Source organism: Xenia sp. Carnegie-2017, unplaced genomic scaffold (genome assembly GCF_021976095.1).
Source record: "Xenia sp. Carnegie-2017 unplaced genomic scaffold, XeniaSp_v1 HiC_scaffold_25, whole genome shotgun sequence".
Classification (NCBI taxonomy): Eukaryota; Metazoa; Cnidaria; class Anthozoa; order Malacalcyonacea; family Xeniidae; genus Xenia; species Xenia sp. Carnegie-2017.
The window spans coordinates 6,927,012-6,943,231 of record NW_025813488.1 but is presented as its reverse complement, the minus strand read 5'-3'; the positions used below and the strand labels follow the sequence as shown (position 1 = coordinate 6,943,231).

The window sequence follows — 16,220 nt, the reverse complement described above, 5'->3', positions numbered from 1 at the left end:
CAAGTACGCGAGGCAAGTTCACCAGTGTGCGGCGGGCTTAACATTCTTCTACAAACATGCCGTAAATATGATACAAGATTTCCGGAAACCCACGCCAATTAAATCTGTAAACAATATGTACGTGCAGGAGGATGAAATAACAACTTCAACACACACAACGCTTACTTGATTTTAGGGGGAACATACTCTGTCAATATCAAATTCAAAGTGAAAGAAAAGCAGCGCACCATATTATCTAGGGTCTCACTATGATAATCAAAAGGCATTTCCAAAACGTCTATCCTTCCTTTGTCTATGGATTCCTTATTCTTACAAGTTTGATGAAAGTACATCCAATGGCCAATGCTGGTGATTTGGGGAAAATGTGCAACTCGACTCAAACAAACCAGACAAATTGCACAAGGAATGAGACTGGTTCTCGTAATCAAAGTGATGTAAGTTTATAAACAAAAACTCTATTGTATGTAATTACAAAAATCATTTTATTTGGTCTGATGAATTAATTTAAAGTCAATGAAATGTTTTGTTGACTGGAAAGAAATGCATTCAAAGAAATGAGGTAGGTGCAAAAAAATCTCATATTAAAAAAAGTCAAAAAGCCACAATAGTCTAACTGAAGCCATTGGGTAAAAGTCATCTTATTGAACAACCTTATAATTTTGTATTTATTATTTCCTTTATGCGATTTTTATGGCATTATCAGAAGTTGGTTTACGCCAAGCCTGAAACTGAATACGTTTAAAAGGAAAGATTTTTCTATCAAAAACACGCGGAACTTTAGCGCTTTTATTTTAGATACAAACTTCTTCACAGTATAATGTGCAGTGATTTTAGAATTATTTGCAACATTTCCAATATTTATAAGACCACCATCAACTACAATAATTGTACCTCTCCATAATTTCTGTAAGTTATTTATTATCATATGCTCCATCTCGAAATCAAATAAATTAAAGTGTTCACAATATTTTAATACATGTCACACAAAAAGAGACTTACAATAAAAATCATATCAAATCCTCGTGTCAAGCGCAGCAGAAATGATTTCCGTTTCACAATTACATTTGCGAATTCTTTGTTGCTGTCCAACTTCTGTAAAAGTCTCCACATTCCCCCTTTTGCTTGCACGTAATATGCAGCAAAGACTGCAGAAAATGGCAGTTCTGCGAGTTCGTATTTGAAATTTTTATAACTCATCCACGAAGCCTTGAGGTGTATCCGCTTCTGAAATGCTTCCGTATTCTGTAATTCGTAACACTTGCTGAGTGCAAAACTTGCACACTTGCAGTGGAAAACTACGTCTAAAAGAAATGAAATAGACTGACAAGAGATAAAGCATTGAATTAATGCATTTCTAAAATTTTTGCAATTTTCTTCTCCACCATTGAGAAATATGACAGTTTACAATGCATTTAAAATTTTCATATATTTCATTGAAGAACAAACCAAAGAAAAGTTTCTCAATTCCTCAAGAAACATTAATAGCAACAATGGTGGTTTCCACAGTTGGTGTCCTTACAAATGGTCTTCTTATTGTTGTTATTGTGAAGGATCCTTTAAACAAACTAAGACGAGGACCGTGGATTACCATCTTAAGCTTATCTATAGCTGACATCAGTGCATCTTTGTCCCAATTCATGATTGTTGGATTGGGTAGATTGTCCGAGGTCAAACCATCAAAAGCTGTCATTTATTCTGTCCTTTTCTTTTGGATGTTTGGGGTTGCGGGCTCATTTTTTCACTTGACATCACTCACATAGCAAACTTACATGATTGCAAAGTATCCCAAATACAAACAACAAATGTTATCTAAGAAGAAAATTTACATATTATGCACCACAGTTTGGTTGATTGCCATTTGCATGGCATTTGGTGAACTCACATTAATTTACACCAAGAAAATTGAACACCTTCTGTACCTCTATTCCACAGTATATGCTGTCTTGGAAATCGCTGTTTTACTTTCTATCATATTCAGGTGTTTCATACTTAAGGTTGTATTGCAAAGTCGACAAGACACTAAAGTAAATGCTAAACAGTACAACACTAAACACTTTGAAATTGTAAAGGCAATCATTGTGCTGAATGTCTTATTACTGGTAACTGCATTTCCTTATTTTGTCGCCAAAGGAGTGGAGTTTATTCAAAGGCTTGCAAAAATACAAGGTGAATTGGCTTGGCGTTTTTCTTACTACTACAAACCAGTTGCCATGTTGAATTTCGCTGTCAATCCAATTGTGTATGCACTGAGGCTTCCAGATTATCGAAACAGTATGAAGGCGTTGTTTAAAAAGACTAGAATTGTTTCCATTCAAAAACCAGGGCATTCAATCTTTTCACTTCGTACTAGTGCTAGTAAAGTTGTACGATAGATAATATGTTGTAAACTCAATTTGATTAAAAATGTACGAATAGTGCTAATAGTTTTTATTGGAAGAATAAATTCCAAAGTGACAAACAACTGTGTGGTCAAAAAAAATTATAACGATTATTACTACAATACTCATCACTTTTTTGATTCTACGTAACTTCAAAAGCGAGAGCAATAATTGTGAATACTTTAATGAGACCACAAATTAAGTAAAGCACGTTTATCAGGTACCTGAAAATATAGCAGCTTTGCTGAGATGAAAACCTTGAAAAAAAGAAGAAAGATTTGTTATTTTCATCTTGGTATATTTGAAATGCCAGCGAAAAGTACGTATAGGAATTTGGGGGAGGGAGTACGGCCAATATAAGCCTCTTGAGAGCTGAAATTAAATGTTTCTTTGCACTATAATAACAATGCTACACAAACTTCCCCCTTCTTCTGGACAATATTGCAACAAAAAAGGTGGGACTAATTATCCAATTATCCACAAAAATGGTGGGGCCAATATTATATTAATATTGCAACAAAAAAGGTGGGGCCAATTATCGTTTCCACCCGTTTACAGGAAATTAACTTTTAAAATCACTCACGTATGTGGGATGTACATGTGAATCCACCACATGCATGTGTACGTCACGACGCCAATTTAAAAAAAAGCGGATTCAAAAATATCGAGATACGTGTTGACGTGTCATAAACATTATACCGACTGTATGAATACAAGTGATCAAATTGTATTAAACCATTCAGTCAATGCCAGTCATCCCAGAGACAAGAAATTAGAACAGTTGATTAAACTGTCTGAGATCTCACTATGGTACTCTCACGATATTTCCAAAACGTCCATCCTTCCTTTATTTACGGATTCCTTATTCTTACAAGTTTGATCTCAGTATATCCAGTGACCAATACTGGTGATTTTTTGGAAACGCGCAATTCGACTCAACCAAATCATATAAATAACTCAAGGAATTCATCTGGTTTACGCAATCAAAGTGCTGTAAGTATATAATCTAATGCAGTTATTTTTTTCTACCGATCTTATCACTATCTCATAGTACAAACGTTAAACATGTATAGATACAATTAAGAACTAGGAGATGTTCAAACTTTAAAATGCGTATGTTGGCGACAATGTGGTAGGCATAAAAAAATTCTCAAGTTGCTTATACAAACCAGACTTCTAAAAATGCTGAAAATCCAGTTTCAAATATCAATCTTTTCACAAAACGTTGAATGTTTGAAATCGCTCTCACTATTTATACGATTTTGAATAAAAATTAAGAGGCGCGTGTCCAGATAAATAGTTTTCTATTTAACGATACCATCAAGAATATAAAATTCAAATGTAGCGCCATGAAAGAGCTTCTTCCAGGAAATGATCTATCCACAATTGTAGATTTTTGAATGTGTCATGTAAATCAATTTCTCTAGTTCCTTCTAAATAGTCAGGACCTAACTTTCCTGACCTAAACGCATTACGTGTAATGAAGTGCGCAGTTCAGTAGAGTGCCTTCACAGTAATGAGCGAAGAAAATTCATCAAGCAACTAGTTCATGATTCTCAGTGTACGACTGTAAAAATTACCATTTATCTATGTGCAATTATGAATGTATATGAAAACATTTGACGTCTTTTCCTTTTTCTATATTTCGTATGAAGCCCATGAAGAGTTTTTCACTTGGCTATGAAACATTAATAACAACGATGGTGGTCTCCACAGTTGGTGTCCTAACAAATGGTCTTCTTGTTGTTCTTATTCTTGTAGATCCGCTAAACATACTAAAACAAGGAAGGTGGATTACAATCTTAAGCTTATGCATAGCTGATTTTACTGCATCTTTGTCACAATTCATGATTGTTGGATTGGGTAGATTGTTCGAGGTCAAACCATCAGAAGCTGTCATTTATTCTGTCCTTTTCTTTTGGATGTTTGGGGCTGCGGGCTCATTTTTTCACTTGACATCACTCACATGGCAAACTTACATGATTGCAAAGTATCCCAAATACAGACAACAAATGTTATCTACGAAGAAAATTTACATATTATGCGCCACAGTTTGGTTGATTGCCATTTGCATGGCATTTGGTGAACTCACATCAATTTTTGTCGAGAAATTTGACCACGTTATGTACACTTATATCACGCTATATGCTGTTTTGGAGATTGCTGTTTTGATCCAGGTTATTGGGAAGTGTTTAATACTTATAATAGTATGGCAAAATCGACAAAACACGACAGTAAATGCTAAACAGCACAATAGAAAACATCTGCAAATGGTAAAGACAATTATCTTGCTAAATATCCTATTACTGGTAACTGCGTTTCGTTTTTTTGTGGCCAAACAAGTGGAGTTTATTCAAAGGCTTGGAAAAATACAAAGTGAATTGGCTTGGCGTTTTTCTTACTACTACAAACCAGTTGCCATGGTGAATTTTGCAGTTAATCCAATTTTGTATGCACTGAGGCTTCCTGATTATCGAAACAGTCTGAAGGCGTTGTTTAAAAAGAACAGTTATATTTCTACTGATACAGCACAGCAATCGACAACCTCGTTCTGTTCTGCTGATGAAACGATTGCTTTGTAGATAATATGCGTTGATTAATATGCATTTATAATCATATATAACTTGATTACAAATATATATAATGATTATGTTTTTAATATAGGTAATAACATAATCTTTAGTGGAATTTGTAGTTATACTTTTGTGTAATTTTTAGTGTAATGTTTGGATTTGTAGCCAATTTAGCCTGCAACAAACTATTTTGATAACCACATCAAAACATAGTACAATATCGTATCTAACAATACGTTGTCCTCCTTGCTGCTTATTTACATCTTTACGAAGAAATTCTCTACATTGAATTTAGCGTGAGCTGAAGCTTTGTGTAACAGGTAAAACTTGGCAGCTTTGTTGCATCGAAAATTTCACAAGAAAAAGCAAGTTGCCCTTATCGACTTAACTTCTTTCAAAATGGCAGAAAGTTTTTCATTGATAAATCGGCATGTATTTGAAAATTCAGGCATAATCGTTTTTAATTATACTTTATGGTTTGCAAGAAAAAGTATGTTTAACAATCTATCAATATGTAGCATTTTATCTGCACTAGCAAAAAGAGGAAGGCAGAAATGAGCATAGTCTTAAAATTCACACATACACATTATATTTTCATACAATTGAATTTGTATAATTTTAGTGTTTGATAGAATAAGCTGATAATAAACGAACAATGAACAATACACTTTAATGAATACATTTATTTATTGTCCATAAAGATTTTTGAACGTCTTCCTCCACACGCTATTACGCTAGATAAAAGACATCCTCTTTTTTTCATATGGTGACGCAGCTGACGCTTTTCCTTTTTGTTTTCCAGTTCAATTGGATTCTCCAAAGATTCGCCATTCAACCACAACCATTTTGGTTTTGCACAGCAGGAAGAAAAAAAACACAATATGAGGAAAAGAACAAGGCCATATTTCAACCCTTTCATACTTTACACAACAGCCCAAGAGAAGCTTGACGTCCAATTCTTCAAGTTTCAAAGTAGATTTACTGCCAGTACATCATTCCTATGGCACAGCTATATTTATACCATCAAGCATCAAGTGTTTTAAACACAGACATCAAGCTTCTTAACAGCTTGAGTTTACTAAATGGATTCGGGCTGTTCTTAGTTTGGATAATACCTTTCAAAGTCTTTAAGCAACAAGAGAACACTTGACAGAAAAAAAATGATGAGAACCGAAAGCCGTGTCCTATTACTATATGTTGCTTTATTGGTTATATGGGTATTCAGTGTTCTATGTTTTGCCAATAATTTCGCTATTGTTTGGTTCATTTTAGACACAGCTTGAGCATAATTATATTTTGTATCGGTGTTCAACTGCATTGAAGCATCAAGTGCTTTTATAAACTGTAGTGACAACGTGTGTTAAGTACGTAGCGTTGCCAGATGGAATAGAATCTTCTAACTTTGCAAAACAGCATTCACAAAAAATGAACATTCGAAACTACTTGTTTTTATACATACAAAATTTTTTGTCTGAGTAATCTTCACATCCTCCTTTAAATAAAATCGTTACAGTTGTACGTGTGTGAAATAAATTTTCATATTTTTATTAAATCATTAATGACTTTGAGCTGACCTACACAATTTTAGCCTTACTTGTGATAAACAAAGTACATAAAGCAGTTCCTGTTATACAGATGCTACAGTTCCATTAAATAGAGTGCTCATACAGTATAATCACCGCTTTTTTAATCAATAACACCTATTTTAGTTATTTCTTGTTGGAAAATATCTTCAATTATAAATCCCCACGTAAAGGCGCTGAAAATGTAGTAAATAGGGGTTATATAATCTATACATGTATACATGCTCATTATATGTTGGCCTGTTGCATTTTCTAACTTTAGCTTTAACTTCATAACGTAAGAATAATGTATTACATGATATTACTGTCATCCTATATGCTCATTGTCTATATAGTTAGTAAAACTATATAGTAGAATTCCCAGCATTCATGTAATCTTAGAACTCTCTATGACAAGTTCATGACATAACATATAAGTTCATTTTGACTTCTTGTAATGTCAGCTGTTTTTTAAATGCCCCGAGCAATTAAAACATTAGAGAGTCATATATAGTTGTGCATGAGAAGCGTCAAAACTCTATGCATGTGATGGATATGACGATCGTAGAACTAAAAATACTTTTTTGTTTGTTTTATAAATATTTTAAAGGCTTCGTTCAGTTTGGACTATTCAAGTGGAAAAAGATGTTTGAATGTTAAAACCTAAAATATAGTGTAAGAACAAAGAGTGTTTGATTGTTGTCTTCAACTTATTTTTTATTATTTTTTGCTTTTCCATCTAAAATTCAACGACGAACAAACCCATGTATACATGTTTGACTTTGAAAAACGGAATTATTTTTGTCATGTATAGACTCTGTCTTACGGTCACCTTTCATAGTTCTATAAAACATAATTGTATTTTCTATTTGACATAGAATTTTTTCTTTTTCCTTTCAAATCTGCATATCATTTTTATTGTATGATTCAATTATGACAGATAAATTAATGTGAAAGTCCATAACATGCGTGGTTATTTTATTGGTTAATATTGCCTGATATGACGACATTGTAATTTTCAAATAAACTTTTTATGAAAGTTTTGTTGACGTCATGCTTGATATTTGAAGCTGCGATAATAATTTTCATTAAAACACCACATATTAAAATATGTATTGCAAGCCTTTTTCGTCAACGTATATTTCTAAAACTGATTTATATGTTTGCTCTTGTTTAGGCTACATGAATACATGGCCACAATTTGTGGCGGCTTAAATTATATTTTATGCATGTATATTGGATGTGTTTTAATCCAATCACACAACCTGCTGACAAACGTACACCCCATATACCCCCCCTCACCCCCATTCTTTTTATTGTCACTTACCCATGTCTCGACGCTGTGTCTTGTCCTGTTTCAGAGTCAAGTAAACGTCGACCGAAACAGAAACGAAAGCCCGGTCGCAATCCCAGAGTTCCATTCACTCCCAAACAGCTGACGACCCTGGAAAACAAGTTTGAAACAATGAAGTACTTGACAAGTGATGAAGTTCGTAGTTTGTGTATGGAACTGACGCTACCGGAAAACAAAATCAAAATGTTTTCAAAATCGACGAGCAAGAGAAAAAAGAGAAAGTTCACAAAGCAGCGATGAATATGTTGACGTAATGACAATTGACGGGGAGAACAGTTAGCTATGTATTACGACACATGCACTGAAGAGTAGTTATAGTTTTTATAGAGGTCTATAGTTAGAAAATCAGTTATGCAATCATAGAGTTTGCATTGTAGTAATCTTACACAGCGTACGTTCAAGAGGACCTTTATTTATTGCCGTCAATATTCAATAATGAGCATATGAATTTCATCGATGACGTCATTCGAGCATTTCCGCTTACAAGAGACAACACTTTGAATGCAAAGTTTCACCATGGAACACATCGTAAAAATCTCAGGTTGTAACATAGGATAGAAAATAAAACATACTTTTACATTTCATCATCATCTCAATGTCCATTTTTGTAATAAATATAAAAAATTAAAAATGCATTTAAAGTTGAGTGACTTAAAACAAGGTTTACACTGCAGGTCGATTTAAAGACTGCAACAACAAAATCAAGGTTTATGATTGGTTCAAAGTATAGTGAAGTAAAAGATGCCATAGAAATGCCGAATCTCAATAATTAGAGTTTATCACTGTTATCTAATTGACCCAATCGGAAAATCAGTTTATATAAGGTAAGTACTAATTTAAAAATGAACACAAAAAAGAGAGATCAAAAAAATGAATGCAACAGAAAAACATAGCTACCACAGCGTAATAATGCAAAACCTAGATTAAAATATTTTATGCGGTTTTACTCTATGCTATTCACTGACATTTACGTACACAAATTTTATCGAAAAGCAAAGTTCTCTAAACGGATGGTTGTATTGAAAAATACTAAATTTATAGTAGAAAAACATAAGAAACACACGATACAGAGAGTTAAGAGGTTCAACTACCTTCCCACCCTCTCTCGCAAGAGATGTACCGGTACCAGCACCACCACCTTTCTTGCGAGAGAAGTACATGCATCACAACCACCTCTCCCACAAAAGAAGTACTGGTACCACCACCACCACCTTTCATGCGAGAGAAGTACATGCACCACCACTTCCCTCTCCCACGAGAGAAGTACATGCACCACCAATATCCCCTTTCCTGCAAGGTAAATAACAGCAGCACCACCACCCTCCTCTCACGTAAGAGAAGTATTGGTACCACCAATACAACCCCCTTTCCAGCAAGAGAAATACAAGCACCACCACCAACCTCTCTCCCGCAGGAGAAGTACAAGCACCACCATAAACCTCTCTAACGCAGGAGAAGTACAAGCACCACCACCAACCTCTCTCCCACAAGAGAAGTACAAACACCACCACCAACCTCTGTCCCACAAGACAAGTACAAACACCACCATCAACGTTTCTCCCGCAAGAGAAGTACAAGCACCACCACCAACCTTTCTCCCGCAAGAGAAGTACAAGCACCACCACCAACCCTTCTCCCGCAAGAGAAGTACTGTCACTTCTCCACCCTCCATAGAACAGCCAGGCTGAGACATCATTAGTCATTTATCAAGAATTTAATGATACGTCAAAACACAAGGATGGATTTAGGGCAGGATTGCGGAGAAGTATGCACCACCACCCCCAGTCTTAGATATACAAGATGAAAGTCAATTTCCCTGCAAAACACTAATATATCAAACAATTAATGGACACACTTAACAATCGGTCCTCCCCCCTCCCTCCGCCCCCACACACACAGGCACACACAAACCATCATCTCTGATCATTTCGGTGAAGACGGAAGACATTTCCTTTAATCACAATAAGAAATAAGTTTGTATAACAGGAGGATGCCACTGCACTAAGAAGATTAGTACAATCAACACGTGCACAAATTCATCTACTTTAGTGGGAAAAGATCGAGAACTATTTTCACTTAACCAAAAGCAATCGTTGATTTAAATCTGAGCCAAAAACATTGACAGACGAGGAAGAAATGAGGGCTTCAATCTGAAACTTTGATCCCATCGTTAACTAATGACATTCAAAGTGAAAGATAGGAAATTTTTGAAAGACGTAGCTGTTCAAAACAATAGCGACAGACTCACAGGTACTTCAGACAAAATGCACATCAGAACACACACACACACCCACGGTTATAGATTTATACATAATAAAGTCTCCCTTTAGAGAGCTTTTTGCTCTGTATATCATGTTATTCACCATTATTATTTGAGCAAAACCAAAATACATTTTCAGAAAATACAAGCAGCATCAGAGCAACGTCCTCAAAACCAGTGGTTTGCCCATGTTTAAGTGCTTTTCAAGTTTTGCATTTTCGCTATTCGTCTATGTCAATGGGGTTCAAGAAAACTTACTCAAACAATCAAGAAACTTTGTAAGGAATTGAACACAGTGTATCAATAATAGCTATTATATCACTCTAACGACACGTTTTTGCTTATCACAAATTCTAGCCCAGATTACAATACGCTTAAGTACGAGTGCATATAAAGAAAAACAAGCAAAGGTGTTTTCAGCACGCATTTTAATAAACTAAATGCTCCTTGATGAAATAAATACACGTCACACAGACTGCGAAAATCTAACGTACTTGACGTCAAATTCATGCTAACTAAACAAGAAGTATATAGATGTTTTCAAGTTGAGTGCATGATCATTTTTTAAATATATACTATAGTATAATTTTAGAATTTTGATATACATTTGTATATATAGTATAAGAGAGACAGTAGTTTATCAGTCTATTTCACTGTTGTCTGTTACCCTCTTGAAATAAAATTTTTATACATACTTAAACATATATGCAAGGTTAATTTATAATATCCTTTGAACTCAAATTACCTGGAGCAATATTTTACCGCCATATTTGAATTTTAAATTCAGGAATAAAATATCTTTTTCTCTTGTGCAAATGTGACTGGATTTCTTGCGGGGAATTTCGTTTTTAACGGAACAAAAAAGTTTTGAAAATATTTTTGACATCAAGAAGCGAGAAAAATAATGTTTATCAACACGAGGCTCGAGAGTTAAGACTTAAGAGCATCGGCAAAATTCATCACATAATTACAAAAACAAAATACGCTAACAAATCCGTACTTACTCCTTAAAAAAAAATCCAGCTAATCTTTATAATCTTCTTGTGAATGCTGTCATGGAAAAGATCATTTCACACCGTACTCTCCACAAATTGGTCTTAAAATTCATAAATAACCAAACAATCTCATCTCAACCATTCTCAATTCTCAACTATGAACTTTGATAATACACTGGACACCAGTTCGTGGGCACAGATGCAATCAAAGTATCTAAGCACCTGCGTAAAGGCAAGTTAATAACAACTTACAAGACAAAAACCAGACATCTACTTGCCCGAACAATTGATTAAATTGATGAATTTTACGCTTATTATTCATAAACGTAATTTCCACAATTTTGAGTTTTAAAGTATGTTTGCACTCTCCAAGGACACTGTATAAGATGTCTTCCTCAATAGGTGAGATATGCAAGCAAACTATGGCAACCACGTTGCTTCATGCTAAATCTGTTTATCATAACTCTAATAATCTGATCAGACATCATACGATCAGAGTTTGTGCCTGCAAAGCCAGAGAAAGGTACTTCTCATAAAACCTCCGAATCAAAATACGCTTTTTCTGATAAATTAAATATTACATGATATGTCATCTTGCTATAATCGACATTTGACTGTCTCCATGACAAATATGCACAATGTTTGCATTGTCTCCCCTGCAAAATCTCTAATCATCTTATTTGAGTGAAAGTAGTAATGGAAAATGGGAAAAAAGACTTATCTGATATACACACGAAGAGCAAAATCATTAAACTTATTTTTGAAGAGTCATTCAAAAGAGTCATTCATGAAGACTTATTCAGTAAAAGCTGCCATTTATCAAAATGACGGCACATGATGCAAAAGAATTGCTAAAAGGACTAGGGTGAAGAATTGTAAAACCCTCAATATTTAGCTCGGGATGCATGGATTAGAGAGTAGTTAGTGATCGTGTGAGTTGGTCTGTTAAGGACTCAAACTTAAAATTAGGAGTAAGTTATCGTATATGACGGTGGTGTGTATGCAAAATCATTGGAAACCATTAATGAATACCCTTTGAATCAGAGGTACGAGAGTCAGAAACACTGATTGTAATTACTTAACATTACTCACTATGTCTAACGATGGTAGATTAATTAAAATACTTTTAAAGAATTGAATATTAAAGAAATAGCAATATTCGTCTTGTGTACAAAGGTGTGGCTGTTTGTATTAGTTTCAGTGTTGGTGACATTTTTATACAACTATATCTTATACATTGATTACTGATATTTTTCAACGTCTTTCTTCCATTCTGTCCTTTTCTTTTGGATGTTTGGGGCTGCGGGCTCATTTTTTCACTTGACATCACTCACATGGCAAACTTACATGATTGCAAAGTATCCCAAATACAGACAACAAATGTTATCTACGAAGAAAATTTACATATTATGCGCCACAGTTTGGTTGATTGCCATTTGCATGGCATTTGCTGAGCTCACATCAATTTACAGCAAGAAAAATGAACAGCTTATGTACATCTATATCACAGTATATGCTGTCTTGGAAATCGCTGTTTTACTTCGGATCATATTGAAGTGTTTCATACTTAAGGTTGTATTGCAAAGTCGACAAGACACTAAAGTAAATGCTAAACAGTACAACACTAAACACCTTGAAATTGTAAAGGCAGTCATTGTGCTGAATGTCTTATTACTGGTAACTGCGTTTCCTTATTTTGTCGCCAAACAAGTGGAGTTTATTCAAAGGCTAGGGAAACTACAAAGTGAATTGGCTTGGCGCTGTTCGTATTACTATAAGCCAGTGGCCATGGTGAATTTTGCTGTCAATCCAATTGTGTATGCACTGAGGCTTCCAGATTATCGAAACAGTATTAAGGCGTTGTTTAAAAAGACTAGAATTGTTTCCATTCAAAAACCAGGGCATTCAATCTTTTCACTTCGTACTAGTGCTAGTAAAGCTGTATGATAGATAATATGTTCTAAACTCAATTTGATTAAAAATGTACGAATAGTGCTAATAGTTTTTATTGGAAGAATAAATTCCAAAGTGACAAACAACTGTGTGGTCAAAAAAAATTATAACGATTATTACTACAATACTCATCACTTTTTTGATTCTACGTAACTTCAAAAGCGAGAGCAATAATTGTGAATACTTTAATGAGACCATAAATTAAATAAGGCACGTACATCAGGTACCTGAAAATATAGCAGCTTTGCTGAGATGAAAACCTTGAAAAAAAGAAGAAAGATTTGTTATTTTCATCTTGGTATATTTGAAATGCCAGCGAAAAGTACGTATAGGAATTTGGGGGAGGGAGTAAGGCCAATATAAGCCTCTTGAGAGCTGAAATTAAATGTTTATTTGCACTGTAATAACAATGCTACCAAAATTTCCCCCTTCTTCTGGAGAATATTACAACAAAAAAGGTGGGGCCAATTATCGTTTCCACCCGTTTACAGGAAATGAATTTTTAAAATCACTCACGTATGTGGGATGTACATGTGAATCATAGATATAATAGGACTATATCTATGATGAGAATCCACCACATGCATGTGGACGTCACGAGGCCAATTTAAAAAAAAGCGGATTCAAAAATATCGAGATACGTGTTGACGTGTCATAAACAATTTACCGACTGTATGAATATAAGTGATCAAATTGTATTAAACCATTCAGTCAATGCCAGTCATCCCAAAGACAAGACATTAGAACAGTTGATTAAACTGTCTGAGATCTCACTATGGTACTCTCACGATATTTCCAAAACGTCTATCCTTCCTTTATTTACGGATTCCTTATTCTTACAAGTTTGATCTCAGTATATCCAGAGACCAATTTTGGTGATTTTTTGGAAACGCGCAATTCGACTCAACCAAATCATATAAATAACTCAAGGAATTCATCTGGTTTACGCAATCAAAGTTTTGTAAGTATATAATCTACTGCAGTTATTTTTTTCTACGGATCTTATCACTATCTCATAGTACAAACGTTAAACATGTATAGATACAATTAAGAACTAGGAGATGTTCAAACTTTAAATTGCGTATGTTGGCGACAATGTAGTAGGCATAAAAAAATTCTCAAGTTGCTTATACAAACCAGACTTCTAAAAAACGCTGAAAATCCAGTTTCAAATATCAATCTTTTCACAAAATGTTGAATGTTTGAAATCGCTCTCACTGTTTATACGATTTTGAATAAAAATTAAAAGGCGCGTGTCCAGATAAATAGTTTTTTATTTAACGATACCATCAAGAATATAAAATTCAAACGTAGCGTCATCAAAGTGCTTCTTCCAGGAAAAGATCTATCCACAATTGTAGATTTTTGAATGTGTCATGTAAATCAATTTCTCTAGTTGCTTCTAAATAGTCAGGACCTAACTTTCCTGACCTAAACGGAAATGAAGTGTAATGAAGTGCGCAGTTCAGTAGAGTGTCTTCACAGTAATGAGCGAAGAAAATTCATCAAGCAACTAGTTCATGATTCTCAGTGTACGACTGTAAAAATTACCATTTATCTATGTGCATTTATGAATGTATATGAAAACATTTGACGTCTTTTCCTCTTTCTATATTTCATATGAACCCATGAAGAGAATTTCACTTGGCCAAGAAACATTAATAACAACGATGGTGGTCTCCACAATTGGTGTCCTGACAAATGGTCTTCTTGTTGTTCTTATTGTGAAGGATCCTTTAAACAAGCTAAGACGAGGACCGTGGATTACTATCTTAAGCTTATCTATAGCTGATTTCACTGCATCTTTGTCTCAATTCATGATTGTTGGATTGGGTAGATTGTTCGAGGTCAAACCATCAGAAGCTGTCATTTATTCTGTCCTTTTCTTTTGGATGTTTGGGGTTGCGGGCTCATTTTTTCACTTGACATCACTCACATGGCAAACTTACATGATTGCAAAGTATTCCAAATACAAGCAACAAATGTTATCTTCGAAGAAAATTTATATATTATGCGCCACAGTTTGGTTGATTGCCATTTGCATGGCATTTGCTGAACTCACATCAATTTTTGTCGAGAAATTTGACCACGTTATGTACACTTATATCACGCTATATGCTGTCTTGGAATTGCTGTTTTACTTCAGGTCATATTGAAGTGTTTCATACTTAAATTGTATTGCAAAGTCGACAAGACACTAAAGTAAATGCTAAACAGCACAACACTAAACACTTTGAAATTGTAAAGACAATCATTGTGCTGAATGTCTTATTACTGGTAACTGCATTTCCTTTTGTCGCCAAACAAGTGGAGTTTATTCAAAGGCTTGGAAAATACAAAGTGAATTGGCTTGGCGTTTTTCTTACTACTACAAACCAGTTGCCATGGTGAATTTCGCTGTCAATCCAATTGTGTATGCACTGAGGCTTCCAGATTATCGAAACAGTCTGAAGGCGTTGTTTAAAAGACAGTTTTATTTCTACTGATACAGCACAGCAATCGACACTTCGTTCTTCTGCTGTAAACCTGCTGATAGATAATATGTTCTAAACTCAATTTGATGAAAATGCATTGAATAGTGCTAATAGTTTTATTGGAAGAATAAATAATGACAAACAATGTGGTAAAAAAATTATAACGATTTTTACTACAATACTTATAACTTTTGTGTAATACGTTTAGCGTACCAATTTGTACTTTAATGAGCCATTTGCGATTAACAAACATTTTGATAACTACATTCATCGTTCATAACTTTATGATTAATATATACGTTGTCCTCCTTGTATGGTAATTTACATCTTTAAAGAAATTCTCTAAATTGAATTTAGCATGATTTGTAGCAGCTTTGTGTAAAATTTAAAACTTGGCAGCTTTGTTGCATCGAAAATTTCACAAGAAAAGCAAGTTGCCCTTACAGACTTAACAAATATTGAACAGAGACGTTTTTATTGATAAAAAGCATGGTCAGCAATCAGCATGTATTTGAAAATTCAGGCAGAATTTACTTTATAGTTTGCAAGAAAATGTATGTTTAACAATCTATCAATAAACAGCATTTTATCTGCACTAGCAAAAGAGGAAGTTGAAATGAGCATAGTCTTAAAATTCACACATACACATTATATTTTCATACAATTATATT

At 34.3% G+C, this 16,220-nt stretch overlaps 1 protein-coding gene and 1 long non-coding RNA gene across 9 annotated transcripts in view; one reads left to right on the top strand and one right to left on the bottom strand.

The window, feature by feature from the left end:
- LOC124453070 (cannabinoid receptor 1-like) overlaps positions 1-16,220 on the top strand; it is a 51,738-nt gene that overhangs the window by 26,142 nt on the left and 9,376 nt on the right. Inside the window, exons 2-3 of one of the 8 annotated variants that reach the window (XR_006950959.1) lie at positions 176-434; positions 11,642-11,645. Coding sequence is in view for 3 of the 8 variants with exons in the window: in XM_047003801.1 (XP_046859757.1) it covers positions 249-434; positions 4,034-4,960 (1,113 nt within the window). In the remaining 5 variants the exon portion in view is untranslated. Of the gene's footprint in view, positions 1-175; positions 435-1,439; positions 1,764-3,047; positions 3,372-4,033; positions 5,182-7,874; positions 8,452-11,641; positions 11,646-16,220 lie in introns of those variants that run through there. The other 7 variants (XR_006950957.1, XR_006950958.1, XM_047003801.1 and 4 more) reach the window with 7 other exon arrangements.
- On the bottom strand, positions 5,524-7,923 carry LOC124453519. The gene is made up of 2 exons (XR_006951111.1): positions 7,841-7,923; positions 5,524-6,710 (listed from the first exon to the last, which is right to left on the bottom strand). It is a non-coding gene; the product is annotated as an uncharacterized LOC124453519 (long non-coding RNA).